The sequence below is a fragment of the Copadichromis virginalis genome, linkage group LG6 (genome assembly GCF_057382275.1).
Source record: "Copadichromis virginalis isolate Kocher_CV1m ecotype Utaka linkage group LG6, C_Virginalis_male_GT1.1, whole genome shotgun sequence".
Taxonomy (NCBI): Eukaryota; Metazoa; Chordata; class Actinopteri; order Cichliformes; family Cichlidae; genus Copadichromis; species Copadichromis virginalis.
In genome coordinates, this window is record NC_140623.1 from 15442262 (window position 1) to 15464940 (window position 22679).

A 22679-nucleotide genomic window follows, 5' to 3' on the forward strand; every position below is an offset into this window, starting at 1 on the left:
TGTTGATTACATTATACTAACAAAAAGAACATTAGCTTTGCCTTTGTGTCCGCTTTTAAGATCAGATCAGGTTATTGGTACTTGGCAATCCTCAGCTTGGGAGCAAATATATGGTATTAATTAAGGATTACAGGGATGTTAGTTTATTAAACTGCTGGTAAATCTCAGAATATAATGCAATAAAAATGTGATTTCTTATATTACCTAATTTTAATTTGTAAATTAGTCACTTTACTACGACCACACTGCTGTTCTTTAATCGCAATCTTCTTTCAGGCACTCTGATAATTAAATAAGGGCTGCTTTGATTGTAATGCTGGATATTCAGATACGCCTCCCATGTGGAAGCTGCCACAGCTTTGCTGGTTTCCTTCAGCTTTTTGGGACTCAAAAAGCTTACCACCGCTTGCTTGTACAGGTGGTAGAAGCAACGTGCAGAAAACTGTAGGTATCTGATAACCAGATATAAAACACCTTCATACAGAAATGACCTTTTCACTGCAACTGAACTGCAGATAAAGTGTGAGTGTGTCTAAATGCAGGTGTTTAAACTGGTCTGGTTACCTGGTAACTGAGGATGAGGAACTGATCAAATATCCAGAATTAATCAAATCTTTAAGTCATCCTATTGTCTCATTTTACAGACGAACCCTCCTGAGCAATAACGCGCTAACCTAAGCCACATTTAACCGCTAATAACCAGCTTTACTAACTAGTTGCTACCGTCGGTGTTTACTAAGAGCGCCGTGACAAGCTGAACTCGGGTTTTTGCGGCTGACCCTGCTGCTGATGTGTTCTTGGAGTTCTCAAGGCGAAAAACAAAAAGTGATTTACTAACATGCCCGACACGCACTTTCCTGCGCCGATGTTTAACGCCGCAAAACGAAAACAAAAACAAAAAGCAGCGCATCTTATATTCTGCGCTTGATACTGAAGCGAACAGACTGCGCATGTGTTTAGAAAGCAGCGCAACTTCTGTAAATCCCCCGTGAAACCGAACACACCTGTGAGCGCTGTGTGGGGGATTGCGCTCACACGTTAAATTAATCTGGCGCTAAAAAAGTGCGACATTACCGCAGGCTGCACACGTTAAAGCACCGAGACAAACTCACCGGCGTCCGGCCGTCATCACACTCCTCTTCTACTCCCAGAGACGCCATAGCGTCCAGTGTTTCACCCACACAGCTCATCCGCGCAGTAAAACTAAGACTCTTTGTAACATTGTAGGACGAGAAATTCACGGTGAAGTGACAAAGTGTTTGCGGCCCGGACTGTACTCCCTCCCCACGCGCGGCACGCCCAAATCAAGAGCGCACGCTGGACACCGGCTTCATGTAGCAGGAGCAGCAGCACAGCTTCCCCGTGGGCTGCAGTGCTGTGACCGATCATCAGCCACTCAGTTGTAAATCATTAGCTGTGCCCATGTGATGCAGCTCCCCGAGGGAGTCAGCAGGCTTTTAACCCAACCGGCTGATTGGCTCATGGGTCAATGCAGCGCACAAGCCCCCGCTCCGGCACCTCCTTCCTGTGGAGAGGCAGTCTGTGCCATACTGCAAATTTATTTTACTTTCTATCCGATCGATACCAAATACTGATATCGATACTTTTAACTCATTTAGACAGTTTATGCCGGAGAAGCATGACTCATCATACATTTGCGATTCCGAACAATTTTAATGACCACTAAATCACACGATTTTTACTTTGTACAATAATTCCTTAACACAACCAAATACACCTTTTAGCTTTTCATTCATATTTTGAAACAGTTTTTATTATTATTATTCTTGTTGTGGTCTCTAAAGCACTTTGGGTCACCTTCTGTTGTTTAAATGTGCTGCATAAACTAAATAAACTCTACATTCATCACATTCAGCCATTTTTTTTAAAAATACAATTCATCTTTAAGGTATATTTTTTTCCCTTTCCAACAGAATGATCTATTTTAATAATTAACACAATTATATGGGCTGAATATATATTTTTGAATGTTTGTATATAGTCTGGAGGTAATCAGACTGCTGAAGTAACAACTGTGATGGACACTTTGGAGTGGCATCAGTCATTCCTTTCACCATGACATGATCTGCATGGTTATTCTTTGGCTCACTGAATGGCAGTGACAGTGGGCTCTGTCTCTGTCTACCTTTATTTGGCAACTAAGTCACATGACCACAGGACAACAACAAACACGGTGAAGCAAAATGTGCCTGCATGAGAGGAGCGGTGTTTGCGCCGACATGTCTGCTGCCTGATAAACGAGAATAATCTACAGAGCTTACAGCAGAGAAACAAACAGACGCATCAATCCTCTCGTGTCAGTATTGGGCCAGTAAGAATACCAGTGTTGGTATTGATACTATCTATATTATTTGGATAGCCCTGACCTGTTGAAGGACCCGTGACAGGTGAAAAGATTACTTTAGTCTGTGCTCCAAAATCTCCAGATCAGGCTCATTTAAGTGCTTTACATTTGTCCTATTTGGTTGTTACATTTTAGCCAAAGTCCCAGCTGTGCTTCGCTCTGCACTCACCTTTTGCTTGAGGCCATAGTTGACCTCCAGCTCCATGAGTAGAACGCTCTTGCGGACATTGAGGGTCTTCTGCAGCTCATCGAAGGTCGCGTGGATGTCGTCCTCGATGGCGCTCTTCTGATTGGTCAGCTGCTGAAGAATCTCTGACAGCGTCTGCAGGGCTGAGTCGATCTCTGGTAACCTGGAGGCAGTCGAGTAAAATGTCAAGGTCGTGTGACAGAGCTGGAGAATCATCACTGCAGTGCAATATGACAGTATTTACATAACAATATTGCTGCTGCCTACCTCTTCTTAACAGCATCTAGCTGGTGGTGCAAGGAGGCCTTGTGCTGTTCCACTACGTCTTTAAGAGGCACGGTCGGGTGCTCTCCGTGTTCGCCGCTCGTGCACTCCTGACACATGGCTGTCTCACACGGAGGACAGTAAAACTCCATCACCTACAAATCAGGAAAAAGCAGGGATCTGAATTTATAATAGGCTCGAGTCATAGACCCATTTATCCACATTAATGCTGAGGAAATAAACCATCTTCCTGATCCTGCATGCTTACACACCCCTTTAATGACTCCATCTCACATGTGCCAACTCTGCATCTCCAGACTCAGGAGTCCTGTCCTATTTCCTGCTTTTGTTGGGGACACTGCTCTGCTGTGTCACTTTATCAGTCTACTGCACAAACTTGCCCATCAATAAATAATGTTCTTTGCTTTAAAATGATCTCGACCTCTTGAATCACGGCACCGTCAGCTGGTTTGATATTCTGCTCCACGCTGAAATACCCAGACAGATGTGGACGAGACTGCTATGAAATTATTGTGTACAGGCATGACAGACGCTCAGATTATGAAACATAATGACTTGGTGATCTCCTGACTTCACCCTCAGCTCCACTCTGAACATCTATAACCCTAACTAAATGTTAAAGCTGACTTTGCTGTCAGGTGTCAGTGTGAGGAGCTCTTACGCTGCCTCCATGGTTTGGGCAGGAGAGTAGCTGGCCTGTAGCCACAGTGGTGATGTTGTTGAGAGCGGCGGCCTCTTGGCTGCAGCTGCCCGGCGCCCGCTGCAGCACGTCCATCAGGTTGGTGATGAAGAAGTTATTCTGCAACGCCGCCACACCCTTCTCCGGCAGGATTGAGGTCTGGCGGCACACGGGGCACGACAGTGTGAGGCTGTGGGCCGGGATATAATTCTGCAGGCACCTGCAGGAGGACGACAGGTGTATTAAAAAGGTTGTAGTTTCAAGATGTGGTGCTTTATTGCCTGACTTAAAGTTTTCATCTAGCAGTCCATTAACAGCTTATTTGTCCTTCAAGTAAAAGAAGAACAGAGCAGGTCAAAATCCTGTCTTTGAGACCATCTAGTGGTTGGAACGATTATACTCTGACAGCGATTTGCAGCAGCACTTATCAACGACATCTGTGCAATGTAGTGTATTCAAATGCAATGACCGTGCCATAAATCCTGTCATTGTGAAGCTTTTAATGTATATACAGAGATTCCATTAAATTTAGTGTTTTATATTATACTATTCAAATTATTTAAAGTCAGTATATATATTTATATTTTTAATGCAGTAACACCTGCACGAGTAAACAAGCACAGCTAGAAACTACACAGAGAGGCTACAGTGCTACTCACTGCCCTGCCACCATAAAAACGCCCGCTTTTTTACCACAATGAGTATGTAACTTTATCCAAAGTTATATTAAAAATACAATAATAAATAAAGCACAAGAAAAACAAACATGGCAGAGAATACTTTAAAATCCTGCCATGCACACAAAACATATATGTGAAACTATACTGTTTATGCATGTAGCTGCTGTGCTTTTCATTCAGCTCATCTTAATTCTCCTTTATTGAACTACATTTACTGATATCATCAATGACACATATATGTTGTCCATTGTGCAGCAGTCTTATTTTTACATGAAATAAATAAGCTTGAGGTAAATAAGTGTTTTGTCACAGCTTGTCTAGCCTCCAACAGACTCTTTGTCGGATTGCTGAGGACGTAATAAACAGTGACCCAAAGATGATCATCAAATCACATGTAAATATAGTACATGACAGCTCATATGAGCTTTAATCTAGTCAAACAAAGGTAAATGGTGGAGCTGAATATTTTAATGTTCATCCCAGCGTCTATGTGTGAAACACAGTAGTTATGCCCCACAGAAAGAGTTAGAAATGACTGTATATTGTTCAGCTGCACACTGATGCTCCAGAAACAACCAGAGCAAAGAGGCAGGCGCACACCGTGAACAGTTTGTCTTTTGTGACAGAAACAAAGGCTGCTTAACAGCGAGGATGACACCAACACACCAGAGTCAACAGCAGCGATGCAGACCTGTGTCCTAAAATAACGCACAAGTTTAAAGCAATGAGATATTCATTTAAAAATCTGTTGTTATTATTTTTATTACTGCACCGTTATAGGCTGCATCATGTGTCTGAAATCATAAAACAGTACAACACTTACAGCACTTTGGAAACTCCACTCACCGCTCACAGAAGGTGTGCAGGCAGGGCAGGACTTTGGGGTTCTCGTAGCGGTCCAGACATATGCTGCAGATCAAGAACTGCTTGTCAATTTGGCGGACGACAGGACTGGGGATAGTGGAGCCTTCACTGGCCATCCTAAAGCTCTGGCATAGAAGTCCCTCTTCCTCTTACCCTGCACCCTGCGGAGCGACACGGAGGGAGAACAAAACCGGTGAGGACGTAAACACAGTGGCATCACATAGGATCAAACGCACAATGAAGATCTTGTGGTGGTGAGCGGGACTCTGTGGGGCTGCAGAGATCAGAGTTTGAGGCCGAAGGCAAAGACAAAGTACTTTCTTCCTTCCACAGAGGAAATGCAAAAATACACAAAGAGACACATCAATCAGTGCCTGTGACCAGGCAACTGCAAACAGCCACTCAAACAGGACATGAAGATGAAACTCTCTCTCTCTCTCTCTCTCTCTCTCTCTCTCTCTCCCTCTCTCTCTCTCTATATATATATATATATATATATATATATATATATATATATATATATATATATATATATATACATGGAACGCCATAACCAAGTGGCCGGCATAGTGTACAGGAACATCTGTGATCTGTGCCGAGTATAACCTGGAAGTCCCGAGGTCAAAATGGGAGATGCCCCCAAGGGTGGTGGAGAATGACCGAGCTAAGATCCTGTGGGACTTCCAGATACAGACGGACAAAATGGTGGTGGCTAACCAACCGGACATAGTGGTGGTAGACAAACAGAAGAAGACGGCCGTAGTGATCGATGTAGCGGTTCCGAATGACAGCAATATCAGGAAGAAGGAACACGAGAAGCTGGAGAAATACCAAGGGCTCAGAGAAGAGCTCGAGAGGATGTGGAGGGTGAAGGTAACGGTGGTCCCCGTGGTAATCGGAGCACTAGGTGCGGTGACTCCCAAGCTAGGCGAGTGGCTCCAGCAGATCCCGGGAACAACATCGGAGATCTCTGTCCAGAAGAGCGCAGTCCTGGGAACAGCTAAGATACTGCGCAGGACCCTCAAGCTCCCAGGCCTCTGGTAGAGGACCCGAGCTTGAAGGATAAACCGCCCGCAGGGGCGTGCTGGGTGTTTATATATATATATATATATATATATATATATATATATATATATATATATATATATATATATTTTTTTTTTTTTTTTTTTTTTTTTTTTATTATTTTTTATTTTTTTAAGATTACCGGAGTGCTGATATTGTTAAAAATAGTCTGATTCAGGGGTGTCAAACATAGGGCCCAGGAACCAAAAACAACCCGGCAGAGTTTCCAATCTGGTCTACTGGACAGCTTTGGAAAATGTGAAGGAAGGGATAGATTTTGGACTTTTTAATGTAATTTTGGGAGTTTTACAGCTTTTCCTTTTCATAAAGTCTTCCCTCATTTCCATTCATAATACACCACAGTAACAGAAGAAACAATTCAGTGACAGAACCTGCCACTTTATTCACTACTATAGAAATTTCTGGGTTGTTTTAATATATTAATCTTTTTTTATATAGTACTTTAAAAAGAAAACATTTTCTGTGAAAAAAGTTGCTCTTTTTAAAATTACAGGTCAGCCTGGGAAGTGAGCTACAAGAAATCTTACAGTTTACAGATTTATTTCTTACATTTTAAGTCCAAAGAGTCATGAAGACAAGATTTCTTTCATTTTTGTAATACTAAGATATTTCAGTTAAACATCTTTACACTGACAGAAAGGGGAGCTTCACTGGTCTGGCCCACTCAAGACTAATGTGGGCAGTAAGTGGCCCACAGTATAAAATGAGTTTGTTATCCAAGCTCTAATCAGTGCACGGTCAAGAAAATAAATGCTCTCTATAGTATAACACATATTTATCCTGTGACCCCTGTGGTGGGTCTCAACCCTTATGTTGGTAACCGCTGCAGTAGCAGAGCAGCACCTGAGCCGCAGATGTGTTTGTCATGAAAAGGCACTTTAAGCACTAAATATTTGATGATGTGAAGTGAAAGCAAGGCACTCTGCGTTCAGCACACATTAGTCAAACTACCAAGACAGCCGAGCAAAACTATTTCCAACTCAGCCCTCTGCTTTATCCCAGACAGCTTCTCCTGGCATCGTTTCGTCCCTGCGATATTCCTGTTACATTATCCGGCAGCTAACTTAGACACGGAAAGTGTGTCAGTGCTTTTATTGTCTCATCACATTCAAGTTGGCCACAGAAACAGGCCACCTCTGCTGCTGGGAGGAAACCCCGAGGGACTGCACTCCTTTCTACAGTGCACGCTCTTTCTCCTCATCTCGTTTCCACTTAATCTCTCTCCTTTAGATACACATCTTCTCTCATATTCCTCTCTGGAAGCAGACGTGGGAGCCTGTAATGTTTTAAAGAAGCTCTCAGGCAAACTTCTCAGTATGCTAGGTGAATGGAAGCAAGCTCAGTGTTACTGCAACTGATATAAAAGCAGCAAGTTATCAACTGAGACTCATCACCAAGCTAATCTACCACTAAGAGGATGACCTACAGTAATACATATGTTTAGAACATAAATGAAAAGACAGAAAATAAAAGCATCTGGCAGTATTCCAGCACAGACGTGCACGAACACAAGAGCTCAGATCTCTCTTAATGACTCACCAGCTCCACGGAGCAGATTAAGCAGATGCTCACAGCATCAAATATGGGACTGCTTATACAAAAATAAAAAAATATGTAAATCCTGCAGAAAGCCACAGCAGGAAAACAGAAGCAGCGCTGCGCTGACGGTGCACAAGGTCGCAGCAGTCCCACAGCGCTTCACTCTTACATAATCAGATCCGCACCAGCTAAGCGGAATAATTCCTGCTGGATTGAGCCGTCATCCCACGCACAGAAGAGGGCGCACATGACAAAAAGGGGGGCGTCAAAGAAGGAATTTAAACCAAATCAAAGCATCTTCTGTCATAGAAAGACTGTGAGAAACACTCATGCACAACAAAAGTGATTCCAGGGCAACAGCAGCTATTCCAAAGAATTTCCTATAATAATAAGAGGATTATTAAAAACTTACAGTGCTGCATTCACGGAACGATCAACAGGCGTCATCCACACAAGTGCACTTCAAATGAATGAAACACAGACAGCCTTCATCTTCTGAATCGTCCTTCAACTCATACCGGCTCTGACAGGAAATGAGGCTTCCCTCCAGGTTGCAACAGAGAGCCAAACACGAGACGCCAGTGTGTGTGTGTGTGTGTGTGTGTGTGTGTGTGGGAGAGAGAGAGAACCAGCCAGTGTTTATGGGCGTGCACACACGTGAGCAAAGTTAAGGAGGAGCAGTTCAGCCGGATTGTATTTCAATTTTCTACATCATGTCCCCCCGCCCGCCCTCCCTCACTCCCTGCGTTACTTTCTCTCCTCCCATCACTTGCATTCCCTGCTCGCTCTGTCTCATCCATTCATCTCCCTCCTTCCTCTCTGTCTGAAGTAAATGCTGCTTCACTGCAGCGCGGTGAGCAAGAAAGCGCAGCATCCGGAGCATGTGAGCGAGCACTGGCTGACGCCTGGTTACCTAACAAATGGGAAAAAAGGGACAGCACTTAAGGGTCTCCGTCACAGCCAATAGAGATGAAGCCACAGGGATCTTTCTGCGTGCGAGTGTGCGTGCGTGCAGGCTGCTGACTCACTGTACATGCAGAGACTGAAAATGAGCACAAGGAAAAGTCACACACTGTATATGAAGAGAGGGAGGAGAGATGACAGAGAGTAAACATTGCAGAGAGAAAGGAAGTACGGTGAGATGTGTGCTTCAAATGTGGACACAAAGGACACACTGCCTCTCCAGTTTAAGAGACAGAAATAGAGAAAGGTGATAAAACGCTGAGGTGAAACGCATTTTCTGCCTGTTTTTTCTCACTGCACTGCAGCTCTGTCGCAGCTCTTTGGTCACTGCTTTCTGCATACGCAAGAATGGATGACTTAAACAATGACACAAAGCTTTAACCTTCAGACAACCTCAAACACCGACCACTCTGTGGACATCATCTGGGGGGTTTTCCACCAAGAAAACCGGAGGCGATTTGAGTATTTGGTTAGTAAGAGGAGAGATTTAAAGGCCTAATGGTGGGTGACTCCAGCAGGTCCGTCATCGTACTCTCTGAAAACTGTTCAGTGGTTAGAGAGTGAGACAGAGAGAAACCACCAGCTTTCCAATTAGTGGATGGCCTGCTCTACCTCCAGTCCATCACAGGTCCAACACACAGAGCACATTTAGAATCACCAATTAATTCATCCATCAGTCTTGTCTCTAGACTGTGGGAGGAAGCTGGAGTACCTGGACCGATAGCAGTCATTTTGCTTCCTTGGCACTAACAATTCCGAGGGATACTGTGTTGAATACACATGAAAAAAAAAACTGGCTGCAAGTATGATGTTACATGATACTTGCAGCACCCCCCCCCCCCCCCCCCCCTTCAGTTCTTAAATTTTCTTATTTCAGTTCCACGTCAAACAGAGTTGTGTCGATGGAGTTTTTTCACAGAGTTAAGCATGCCTGGCAGCTCCACAGCTGTTCCAGTGATCTCATCTCAGCCTCTGCCAAACTCAGTGAGCTCAGTCAATCAGAGGACGCAGAACAAGAAAACATAATGCGGGAAAAAGAATGAAATGCTGTGTGGGTGCACACCAGTGACAACAATCAGTCTCTAAAGCTTCATCTTAGATTCAGCACTATGAAGGATAAGGCCGTGTGATCTTATATGTTCTGTTCTGACTTGCAGCTCAGTGGCACTCGGACCCAAACCGGTTCCTTTATTTCTGGCATTAGATTCATTACTAGTATTCATTCTTTATCGATACTGAAGTTTATAAAGTTTGGTTGTTTCTGTGTTTAGTGTTTTACTCGTTGACTGTGTTTTACTCGTTGACTGTACTTAGCTGCTGTATGGATTTGCTGCCCTTCTTGGCCAGGACACTGTTGTAAAGGAGATTTTTAATCTCAACACTTTATTTTCTACTGGCTACAAAGATACATTTACTAAATCAGTCTTCGGCCGAATGGACAGTATGTTATATGGCAAATTTTTTTGCTGAATTTGGCATAATTTCTATTAAAGAAAATTTTACAATATTACCACACATGTCATTTAAAGAAATCCAGGCATATAATAATAAAAAGAGTTCTCCACGATCCTAGTAGTGTTTAAAATCTATTCACTGAGTGGTTATAGAGGCTGCCTTCAATTTGAATAAAGCAAATCACAGCCAGAGAACATGCCTTAAATAGTTTGCTTTTGCTTCCTTAAAGGCACAGGCTGAAATCAAACCTGTCTCTTAAATGCTCAAACTGATGATGTATTTTTGATGCTCTTTTAAGACACATGCAGTTTAACAGGTCACATGGTTTACTATTTTTAATAATCCATGTAAATCTCTGCAATGATGCCTTTAAACACACTGTGCAAACTGAAAAACTGCAGCATTACATTGCTAAGATTTAAGGAAGGCAACATCAGGTTACATCAGGCCCGACTTGGAGCCAACACACAGGAGTAAATATGTCAGATAACCTGTTTAAGCTGCTGTAACGTTCACGCCAACACCATTATCCCTCACAAACAAATAGCAGCAAAGCAACTCAAACTCAAAAACATTTCAAACTTCTACAGGAGAGATTAATAGAGAAAATAAAGTTGTAGTTTTCAACCATTTCCACTCACTCACCATGACGAAGTAGAAACACACACTGTTTACTGCATTTTACTTTATAAGCTGCTTTCTGTGTTACCCTGCCGTCTAACCCGCAGTTCTTTCCAGAGCACCGACTCGAGCTGTTTCCACCGCTTCTCTCGGTTTCTAAACACACAAAACGCTGCACAGTGACGACACTGCACAGGCTGACTGATCGCTTTCAAATTGCAAACAACAAGTGTGAAGACAAGAAAGATGGTTTCTCGATTTTCAGTAAGTATGACCACAGTGTTTTTGGTTTGACGCACTTCACCTGCCCATTACTGAACTATTAATGTCATTTTTATGATGGAAAAGTTTGTCAGGTCCAAGAGTCCGGTCACAGGTGGGTTCACTGTTGTGTCAGCTGGTTATGAAATCGACTGGGGGGAAAAAAAGAGTCCACAGAGCTACTTTACTTCTCCTTTATCCAAGATCAGTAAACTGAAGTAAATTTGGAGTTCAAAACTCGTAAAAAGAAGACACATTTTGAAAGAGGTTGTGTGAATTCAAACTTGGTTAATACTCAGTGTGATGTTAGGTGCAAGATAAGCCATGACACAGTCAGCATATCAAGCACATTTCTCTGCATTACGTACAAGTCAGGAAAAAAAAAAGGAAGCGAGTCCAGCTCTGTCTGATGTGGTTCAGAGGTGGGCCTGCTATCGCTTTCCAAGCTTTTATGCTATATGGTAATATATAGAGTTGTGCAGGGATTTCACTGAATTCTGGAAATGTTAAATGTGATTTGCACTGAGTGTTTCTTCTTCACTCTCTGTGTGTTTTCTACATTTAATTATTAGTTATTATTAATCTCTGGCTCTCTTCCACAGCATGTCTTTGCCCCGTCTTCCTGTCCTCACCTCAGCCGGTCGAAGCACATGGCCTCCCTGAGCCTGATTCTGCCGAAGGTTTCTTCCTGTTAAAAGGGAGTTTTTCCTTCCCACTGTCACCAAAGTGCTTGCCTAATGTGCTTGCCTCACAGGGGGTTGCCAAATTGTTGGGGTTTTCTCAGTATTATTGCAGGATCTTTACCTTCAGTATAAAGCAGCTTGAGATGAATGTTGTTGTGATTTAATGTAAATTAAATCGAAGTGAATTGAATTGAAAGGTCATCAGGATTCATTTTGTGGAAAAGCATGAATGTTTCTGTAACTTTTTCCACGCATGTCCTGCAGCTGTGAACTTTTCTAGTCATTACCCAGCAACACTAACTAGTACAAAGTCTCTGTGTTGATGTGATTTGAAACAGCACTGAAGCATGCTGTGTGCCGCATATGAGAAAAGGTTTCTTTGGACAATGATTCTCCTGACTCTGTCTGAAGTTCATGTGTGAAAACAGCTTATGTGTGTGAAGACTTCCAGCCATTCAGACCCTATTATAGAAAAGTACCAAAGCAAAGGTCACTGGTCTTGCTCGAGTTATTTGAAGCAAACGATCTATAGCCCTTTTCATTACAGATCGCTCGACGCAGTTTTTACGATTTTCCATTAAGTGGTATTATCTGGTCCCAGGTACTTTTTTTATCTACTCGGTCGAGACTCCAGGATGCTTCTTCACATCCAGTTAGCAGTGGGGATTCCCAGACAGATATGAAATGGTGTTACTCGTCAACTCAGGTGACCCTGATGGCTCAGATGTGACCTCAACAGCTATACTTTATGTAAAAAATACCATCAGATTCAATGAGTTGTGGAGGTAAATAAGAAAATAACATTTCCCATCACTTCAAGCCTTCATGTTTTTATGAGCGAAGCTACTTGCCTCCCAGCAAGTATAAAGTGATTTTATGTTCTGTTTTTTCTGACGTACACTGATGATATTTTGCCATTAATGCAAAAGACACTGAGTTTATGAGCAAAAATGCACCATGCTAAGGCTTCACATTTACTGCACAAGCATGACAGAGATGTGTAAGTACAGAAAAGGCTGTCCTTGCTTGTCTGTCTGCCATCCATCCATTCTGGGGACATGTGGGATGACTTTAAATTTCAAAGAGACATTTAAATGCTGGCTCATTAAAGTCGAACAAGCACAAAAAAAAAAAAGACCTGGCAGTTTGGACTGACTGCAGAATGACATCATCCCATTTATCATGGCCTGCATGACCGTAATGACTACTTATAGTAAAGTGACAAATGGCCTCCCACTTAGCTGCCTGGCAACTGTCTTCATTATGCCTGAAATCACTATGATCACGTTCAGGAGCAGACAACATGGACAAAGCCTAAGCTGACTGTGCTGCCTATAAAGTACGGACTCCACGTTTGATTATTATACCTTTACTGTTTATGTGCTCAACTTTGTTCCCTCTCTTCCACTTATTGTATTTTAAGCCATGTTTGCATGCAAAGCCCGGAGGCTCCGTTTGCTCCGTTTCAGAGGAATTTGGGGCTTTCCGTGCTTTTAATGCTGAAAAGGGTGGCATAAGCCCCACCACGAATTATGAAAACTCTCTCATGTTTTCACCCATAATCCAAAGCATCCACTGGGGGCAGGATGATGAGAGATTACAGAGGCAAACGCACGTCTTCAGGGTGAATGTCCTCTTATCCAGTTCCACATCCACCAACGCCACCACAAATTTGAAAACACAGACGGTTAAAGTTTCTAAACCTTCCGTTTGGGCAGATTAAAGACATTTTTCAGCGTGGGCAAAGTGTCATTTGGAGAATTGTGGATTAATTCTTTTGAGAATTAAGTTTAAGTTTGTTTTTTGGCTGATCCAACTTGGATTATTTTAAGAAAACGGAGCTCTGAATAAAGAAGGAAACTCCGTGTCACTGCGTCACTCTGCTGTATATCTGCCAACCACGCACTCTGGGGGCACGAGATAAGACAATGCTCTGTGTGTCAGAGTGTGCGTGCTAACGGCTGACCTCAAATAAGGCTTACAGATGTGGAAGGGCATGGCCGCTACAAACTGTCCATGGTGCACATCTGTCAGGGAGAGCTCAGTGACGCTTGACTCAATGTGCAGACAAAACACTCTCCCTCAGTGAATGAGTGACAAGACAAAAGAGAAAGCTGGTTTTTGGTTTGGTTGATCTTTAATCCTCAGAGTTTGTACTGATCACACTTTGTACTTTCAGTAAAATGAGTTTGTAAATTTGCAAGATATGATTTTTTTGTGAGAATACATCTTTCACATTCACTGATACTGTGTAAAGTATAAAAACATGTGGTAGGTCCTTTGTTTCCTTGGCTGTTAGTTACACATCTGAGACCTCTGAGAAAAACTTGGAGTTTCATGAATAACCTTAACTTCCTCCTCGGCACAGAGTACAACGTAAACATGTCGCACCTGCAGCTTCTAAAGTCAAATCAGCATCAGCCAGTGAGCATTGTAAACAGGAAGCAGCAGGAAATGAACAGATGTGCCATTACAGCACGTCTGCCTGAAGTAAATAACAGGTATTTCTCCACGTGAACACCTGAGACCACAAGACGTGCAGCAGGAACCTGTATTTCTTGTATCAGCAGATTTCCAGTGTGACAGCCTGAAGTTACAGCAGCATCTTTTTAATCATCTCTTTCCTGTTACAGATGCCAAACAACTTTTCAGTGCTGTGCGCTGGACTGTTCGAACACAGCACTGTTATAGCTTCTGCCTTTAATTAATCATAAATCTTTCCTTCCTCTTGTTACCCGCTCTTTCCAGCCCTCCTACCCACATTCAGAACATCCCACTTACTTCAACTCCATGGCTGCTCTCCTCTTCTGTTCTCTCTCTTCACTGAGGCGGAAAACAAACGCTGCTCTTCGTCACCTAATTCTCCACATGTATGATATGCTGTATTATGTCCAGGAGGCAGTGACAAGAAGGCATGTGAGAGGCCTGAGCTGCTACAATAATCCAAACAGACTGACAGGAGGCCAACGGGTGAGCGGAGACGGAGGGGGAGGACAGTACAGTGGTGTAGAGGAAGACAACAGACCAATCACAGGAGCTAGGGAGGCTGAAGAAGGCTGGGCTTAAAGCCTGTGCTGCTCTTTAACCCCCAGTGAGGGCAGAAGCTCAACTAGCATGGAGCAGAGACAGATAAGGAGTGACAGAGGACGGGGCTGCTGACAGAAACAGACACAATCAAATGTGCCAGCAGTGGCCAAAGGATTTCATTATTTGCAGAGTCCAAATGCTGTCCCAGGTGCAAATGATTATAAGAAAACTCCCTAAATGACACAAAAGTAATTAAAGCTAGTAATTTTTACATTAAGTTGTTAGTGCGAAGGCACAGGACACCACTCCCACCTTTTTACGAGGAGTTTCATCCTGATTTGAGGTAAAGGTGCTACAAGTTGCACTAGAAAAACTATCAAAGCAAAAATGTCTGCACAGAGTAGTTTAACTAGATAAACTAAGAGTTAAAACAAACTGCAGGCAGATCCAAAACTCACTGATCCAAACGTTAAAGAGCAACAGCCAACCAAAGTCATAGTAATTGAAACAAGATGGTCCCAGAAAGCCATAATAACTGTAACAGTCCTCTAAGTGATGACCACAGTGCAATCATATGCTGAACACTACGGTTCAAAGAGCAGAAATGCAGTTATTAATCAGCGGTGCGTTGGTATCTGTTTGCCTCCAGATGAGGCAAAGTTGGAAGATAAGTTCAACATGAAGCAGACGTTATGTGTGCAGTCATTCCTCCAGCGAAAAAGAACCTAAAACCTCCAAAATGACCATGAAATTCATGCTCACGGATGTAAACTTACGACCACAGCTGTACATATGAGGCTCTAAAATTCCTTTTCAGTTTTCCATTCAGCACCATGAATCTTAATATGCAGGCTTATTTTTTAGTATAAACGGCTCAACTGTGTTTTAATGTGATCTTACTGATTGTTTTTCTTTCGCGTTTCCAAAAACACGATAATAAAATGAGCATCCTGTTCTGACGCTTGCAGCCAAGAGGGCAGCCTTCCTCTTATTGTTTGCACATCTTTCACGTTTATACCTTGGCAGAGACACATTAGCTGTTCCACCATAACAAAAAAATCACTCATGATGCGTTATCGGGCTGTATACACCCACACCCACACTTTCCTACAGACAGGAAGACACTCTCACATAACACAGACATGTAGCTCCCCCCAGAGTGGTTCCTATTTCTTGAAAGCTTTAATCTTATTGGCAGGCAAAAACAAATGTTTGTGGTAATTATCCAAATGCATCTGCTTCCCCCCGACTCCCACTTAAATGGATTAATGATTACTTAAGCATAGAAAATGACGTTATACAGTAACAGGAGCACTGTGATTCAATCCTCTTTCAGATTTATTTCACTGTGTCACACAGAGTAACAGGAAACCACCAGCTGAATATGTGAAAGAAGAAGAAGAAATGCGATGTAACTACTGATCTTTTAATCTGTAATGGCTCGTTGCATTGTATGCTAAATCTAACAAACGAGTTCCTTGAGACATGCTTCAGTATTTTCTCCTAAATACTGACTAAATACTGTTTACTCAACCTGAACAATAAAGAAAAGTGAAAGAACAATTTAAGATGATTATTACTTGCTATGAATAACCCATTTTGATTGATTAATGTTTTGTCTTCATTTCTCTCCAGAAAGGTAAATAACCGTAAAACTGCTAATTAGTTTAAGCAGACCATCTCTAAGCTCACGTGTTTATTTTGGTTATTAGGCTGGTTCAGGTTCCTCTTACATTGCAGTCTCCTCCCTTCCTTTCAACCTCCACTCACATCTTGCATCAGGTGACCTCCATAGGTCACATGACAGGGTGGGAAACTGCATTACTTGATAAGAAAGACGTATGATGTCATCACTATTGTACTGTACCCTGTATTGTGACTGACAATACCCTTGACACAAAAAATATATATGTTTGCAGCCTTAATGCTCATAATAGTACAAATGGCTCTCTGTGCAAATATGTTCAAAGATAGTAAGTGAAAGGTTTTCACAGCACATATAACTACAATGTGTGTTGCCTTTAACTTGTAGCATTACATCAGAGCTCCTCATTATTTGGAGATGACCAAAAGATAATGTCACCTCTTGCATGCTAGATCAGAAATAGATCAGAAGGATTTTTATGACTGATACAGATACCGATATTTGGTGATTTAAAAATTCCATATGTATGGAATCTGGAGAACCTGTTTATAACACATAAACAGATTCTCCAATCATTTGGTACGTGTAATTATTTATTTACTTGTTGTGCGCGGAAAATTGCAGAGTGCCCCCTGGTGGACACACCATGCAACATCAGCACTAATAGTAGGCTCACCAACACACTTCATGCACATAATCTACAATGTGTTTGTTTGCTCTTTCAAAAACGATGTCACTCAGAAGTCCTTCGTTCTCCTGTTGATTTGCAGTCACAGAAATGATTCAGATGCACTCAGAGCTACTACAGAGTAAAGAGTGACTAAGCTGGTTGTTGTTCTAGCTTAATCACTTAGCTTTAACCACACAGACTCTGAGCTCTGGCAGAGCTCAAAGCGCTGGGTCCATTGATCCTGAGGGGTGACAATGTCACAGTGCAACAGTGCAGAACAGCAAGCCTTCGGGGTTTTAGTCACTGTACGAGAAAAACATCAATACTAACACCACCAGCCGACATGTAATGGAAAAATATGTCAGTCGATATCGGGGTTATTTGCGGACTGATACTGTAACAAAGCTACATTTGCCTTAATGAGCGTCTATGTTGCAAATGATCTTAAAATTTTCTATATATTTATGGCTAAACAGTAGGGGTGCAACAATACTCGTATTGATATTGAACCGTTCGATACAGTGCTTTCGGTTCGGTACGCATATGTATGAACAATACAAAATTTTTAATTTATTTTATCAACTTTCCTTCTGACGATGCTGTCTGTGTTGAGCGCTCAATGGATCTGCGCTCGACAGTGCAGCCTAGGCGGAGTAGTCGAACGCAGATTCACTGAGGGCAGGGCAAGCTAGCAAGACAGAAGTTAAGCTCTCCTTGCAACAGGCAAATTGAACCTCATTCAGATGTAGCGTTTGGAACTATTTTGGTTTTCATGTGACGTATGACCCTGAAGGTAAGCGCGTCATGGACTAAAGTAAAACAGTATGTTGGATGTGCCATGCAATGCTCAATTACATGGGTGGGAGCTAGTGTGTTAGCGCAGTTAGCTCGTTAACGTGTTGGCCATCCAGCCCCAGGCACGGGGCGATCCGCGGTAGCTCGTTAATGGAGATTTGCCGTGTTGTGGCGTTAACGTCATTTCAATGAGATTTACGCTGACAGCACTAGTGGGAACACAACGAATATGACTGCACATTTACTCCGACATCATCCTAGTGCAAAGACAAGTGGAAGCAGACAAAAACAACAAGCATGCATGCTACAAACTTTACCCGAGTCATTTAGACAGCCGTGAGCACATGATTCTCCTTATGGGGACCTGATATGTTTAATATGCTGCAGTATCCATTTCTCTGTAATAAACTCTCTTTTCCAAAGATGAGTGATTCCTCAATCAGATACAGGGCTCGCAAAATCGCTAGCCCGACGTCCCGGGGCTAGAGATTTTTCCAGTTGGGCTACCAAAATCTCTGCCCTGCCCGTCGGCCTATCATAGGAAGGAAAAATATATGTCAATGCTTTTGCATTCTTTCGGAAATGTAGCTGGGTAATTATGTCATTGGCATCGGTGAGCCACTGTCAATATGTGACATATTGAAATCGCGTTTGAATTTGCGCTTGTTTTTTGCTTTCACTTTGCAATCGCGCGAACTGTGTATAGAGAGCGACAGCACTGATCTGTGAGTGATGATAATTTGCGCACCAATTCCTCTGACATCGTCTTATTAATCGTTAGCTTACTATGCAAACATGACAAGTGAAATCTCCTGCAGCAAGCTTAAACATGTGAGAGGTTGATCGCGCAGAGAATCGCTGAGCGTTATGTGAGTGCGTGTGTAAAAGCAGCAGGATATATATTTTAGTTCTGCTGAGCCAAATAAGAGAGGTCAGGGTGAAGAAGTGACAGCCAAAGAAAAGCTTACCACAAAACGGAGACGTTATGATAAATCAGACTATAAGGCAAAAAGAAAGTGCAGCTTTATGGTTTCATGGACAAAAGAATTTCTGTGGCTGCAATATGACGAGCTAAATAACCAGGGCTGCACATAAGTGGTCCGCAGGTGCGCATTCGCTGTCAAAATAAAAAACGCGCACAAGATAAGAAGTTGCAACGCGTGTTTGCGTACATAAGATTTTCAGGAGGAGGACAGACATTTGTTTAGAACTCTTAAAGATGTCGAAGAAGCTCCTTTAAGCAATTACTGTGATGTTCCTCCACCTCCAAAGAAATGTCAGGAGTCCGAACCACAAAAGAAGCACGTATTCTCGGAAAAGTAGTTGCAGGAGGTGAGCTGGCTTCAAACAAATGATGAACGCACAGAGATGTGGTGTGAATGTGCCGTGAAAATTTAATAAGTGACAAATTAAAAGGCATGAACATTTTTTTTGTATCGAAAAAATATCGAACCGTGACACCAAAGTATCGAACCGAACCGTGAATTTTGTGTATCGTTGCACCCCTACTAAACAGATGTTTTGTTATGTAACTTGCTATTAGGTTTGTGCTACTTTATTGCTTATTCATAGTTTTTTTTCTCTCACATGTATTCTCATATTCAAACTTTGTATATTTAAAAACAGTAAGTAATTTCTTTGACGTGGATGAGAATGAGGGATGGATTTGAGGGAAAATAAGTGTTTTGCAACTGCTGACACTACACACTGCGTATCAAGACAACGTACCTCAACTATTCTTTAAGTATCACGAGTGATTAAACACATTTATTGACAAAATGCATTCTACATTTCACTAAAGACTGTTCACTGTGTAGACAAACTATTCAATGTAAATGTAATCTGAAGGACTTTCTTTTAAGGACTCCAGTTTAGCTCCCAGGGTGAGCAGGGAGCGATACGTTGGCCAGGGTTTGACTCTGACCTGCGGCCCTTTGCTGCACTCTCTGCTTTCCTTTCCACTCTTTACTTCACTATCCAATAAAAGCAAAAACAACATTTTAAACTGCCGTTTCATACAGAAACAGTAAGTGTTGCACTGATCGGAGTCAGGATTCTGTGCACAGAGTGGGAATTTTTTGAGGATTACGGTAACTCGATGCAGAGTTAGAGGTGTTTCGGATTTGTGTTATTCCCTGTTTTATCTTTTTAAGATTGTTGCTTGGACGTGCTGCCTTTACCCCCAAAAGTTATTTCATGGACATATGTGGGTTCCTTCATCACTACTTCGTCATTAAGAGGAATTGAGAAGTAGTGAGACTCCTAGGGTGGCTTTTGCATTTTGAAGGTGCAAAACAGAAACATGTGGCCAGAAGGTCTAGGCCAGGGGTGGAGAACTCCAGGCCTCAAGGACCAGTGTCCTGCAGGTTTTAGATATCACCATGGGTCAACACATCTGAATCAAACAATTAGTTCATTAGCAGGCCTCTGGAGAACATTGAGACATGTTGAGGATGTAATTGCCCATATAAATCAACTGTGTTGGATCAAGTACACATCTAAAACCTGCAGGACACTGGCCCTTGAGGCCTGGAGTTCCCCCAACCCTGGTTTAGGCTGTAAAAAATCAAAATCAAAATAACAAACCAATCAGGCTAAGAGCAGAAACACTAGCAGTGAAAACATTTAAATCAAATCTTGGGGGGAAAACAACAAAAGAAAAAATAGACAGAGATGAGCTTGGAAACAAAGACTCCTGGACATCTATGGAAGACAAGAATGGTGGATGACCACACATCCATTAAAATGAAGAAACCTCTATATGGTTAGACACATAATAATCCCATAAAGAGAAGAATTCACAACAATAATCACAGAGGTTTCAACAAACTATTCATCAGACTTAAGAACACAAAGCCCAGATGACACGATTCATTTCCCAGTTTACCTTTTCTGGACAGATGAGACTAATGTCAGCTTCAATCAAAACGATGAGGTAGGCTCGGAACAGCTCACGATCAGGTGGGATGTGATGGATGGGCACGTGTGGCGTCCGGTGCCACTTAGTCACATGATGGGAAAAAGAAGCTTGAAGATGAATTCCTTCTTTCCAAAACACTCACGTTTCCCGATTAGCACGAGGATGATGCTCCACTGCAGCGGTGGCAGAACTGTGCAGCCCTTACCACACCACTTTCTACTTTTTGTTCCCACAACCATTTACTGCATTGAAGCATCTCTGATGTCACAACAGAAAGAACAGCCCGCCATAGGAAAACTACTGCTTGGACATCAAAGACTCTCTCGCACAGAGCCAGGATAAGAGAGAGGAGTGGACAGGCTTATGTAATCACACATTAATCCATGACAATGACATGAATGTGGCTTGCTGATGAGCCATTGAGACAATCCACTGTGAATAATGATGGCAATGTCGTAGAAACTCCCAAAATGAATGTAAAACCCCAGCAATGTAACAGACTTCTCTGGTCACATTTGATCAAAGGATTCATTTGGTATTCAATTCAAGTTTCTTATATCTGTAAACTGACTGCAGAGGGAGAGCACAAGTCCAAGGGTCACTTATTAGTATGTTTAATTTCTAAAATCAACACACAGTGTATAAACTGTTCAACTAGGTGTACATGGTGTCAAAATGTCAATTCAAGATTTAATTATTTCATTTATTCCCTGAAAAATTACTGTTACTGTTTTTATTTAAATAAATCACTAACTCAACCGAATCTGCAGAAATGCTCTCATCTCAGTGTTTTTAATGACTCCTGCTAAAATCAGATGACTTCTGAATGAATCCGACGGTCAGACACGTTTCACTGCAGAAATAACAGCAGCAGAGAATCAGGTGCAGTGCGGCGACTCACGCCAGACTCTGCGCTGTGACAACTCAACTTTAAGATCAAGCCTGAAGTTTAAACTGAAAATACTCACAGAGAACTACACGTGCAGACAACACACGCGCTGAAAACGCCAAACAAAATCCCACAGTGCCTCGCAACTCATGCGATCCTTCCTCCCCAGCGCTCACCACGAGCGCATCAGTGGTTCATTCAAGTTTTCGCAGATTGAAGATGCGGACGTAGGCGCGCTGTTGTCCCGCTGCAGACCTGCGCTCTTACTAAACCAGCAACTGGACATCTGCACTTTATATGATTGGATTCATTTTAACACAGAGATGTGAATCCTCTAAAGCTTTGACTGCGTTAAGCCAAATCCTAAAGCACACACACAGCTGATGTTTACCACTTACCTAAAGGCAGACTTATCCGCGAAAACTGAGGATGTTTCAAGCAGTTATCGTCATCTGCTGGGATTGTCCCGTTTAAGCTCCCTCTGTCCCGTCCCGTGTGCTGCTCTGCGCTCACTCTACAGCTGAACCGAGAGCCACTTCAACTCACTTCCACTTCACTTATTAAAGGGATCCGCCGACAATAAAGGGCAACAGCAGCCGGAGGCAGTCTGAACTCATCAATTTTGCATTCACGTGTAAAAATAACCGATTGTCAAAGAGTTATTTCTATTTCTGCTTCAGTGTTTGGTACTTCTGTGGATCACTATTTGTAGTATTTCTTGTTTTATCACTTGGGAATCGGGCCTAATATTTCTACCACAATACATTTAAAAGAAAAGTAGGCTTCTGCATGTTGTTAATTTGTTTCTACATAATTTAAACACACACACACACGCACACACACACACACACACACACACACACACACACACACACACACACAAATAAAAAATCATTATTGTCGGTGCCAAAAGTTGCATGAAGACATTGACTGACTGGGGTTTTAGGGTTGTAAGAAATACCAGTGGTTATAGTTTAGTATAACGTTAAGAAGCACGGGTAAGCTAAAAGCTAACGTAGTTTTGTCGTATGCCAAAAACAACAACCTCCTTACACTCTTACTGAG

General features: G+C 42.4%; 1 protein-coding gene across 4 annotated transcripts in view; it reads right to left on the bottom strand.

Moving 5' to 3' along the window:
• LOC146707518 (tripartite motif-containing protein 2) overlaps positions 1 to 22119 on the bottom strand; it is a 29560-nt gene extending 7441 nt beyond the window's left edge. The window contains exons 1-5 of one of the 4 annotated variants that reach the window (XM_085458894.1): positions 22013 to 22119; positions 5043 to 5221; positions 3499 to 3736; positions 2820 to 2971; positions 2535 to 2715 (exon numbers count right to left, since the gene is read on the bottom strand). In XM_085458894.1, the coding sequence (XP_085315020.1) occupies positions 2535 to 2715; positions 2820 to 2971; positions 3499 to 3736; positions 5043 to 5176 (705 nt within the window). In that variant the 5' untranslated portion in view covers positions 5177 to 5221; positions 22013 to 22119. Of the gene's footprint in view, positions 1 to 2534; positions 2716 to 2819; positions 2972 to 3498; positions 3737 to 5042; positions 5222 to 8097; positions 8403 to 14449; positions 14652 to 22012 lie in introns of those variants that run through there. The other 3 variants (XM_085458893.1, XM_085458892.1, XM_085458895.1) reach the window with 3 other exon arrangements.
• Positions 22120 to 22679: the final 560 nt, after the last annotated feature.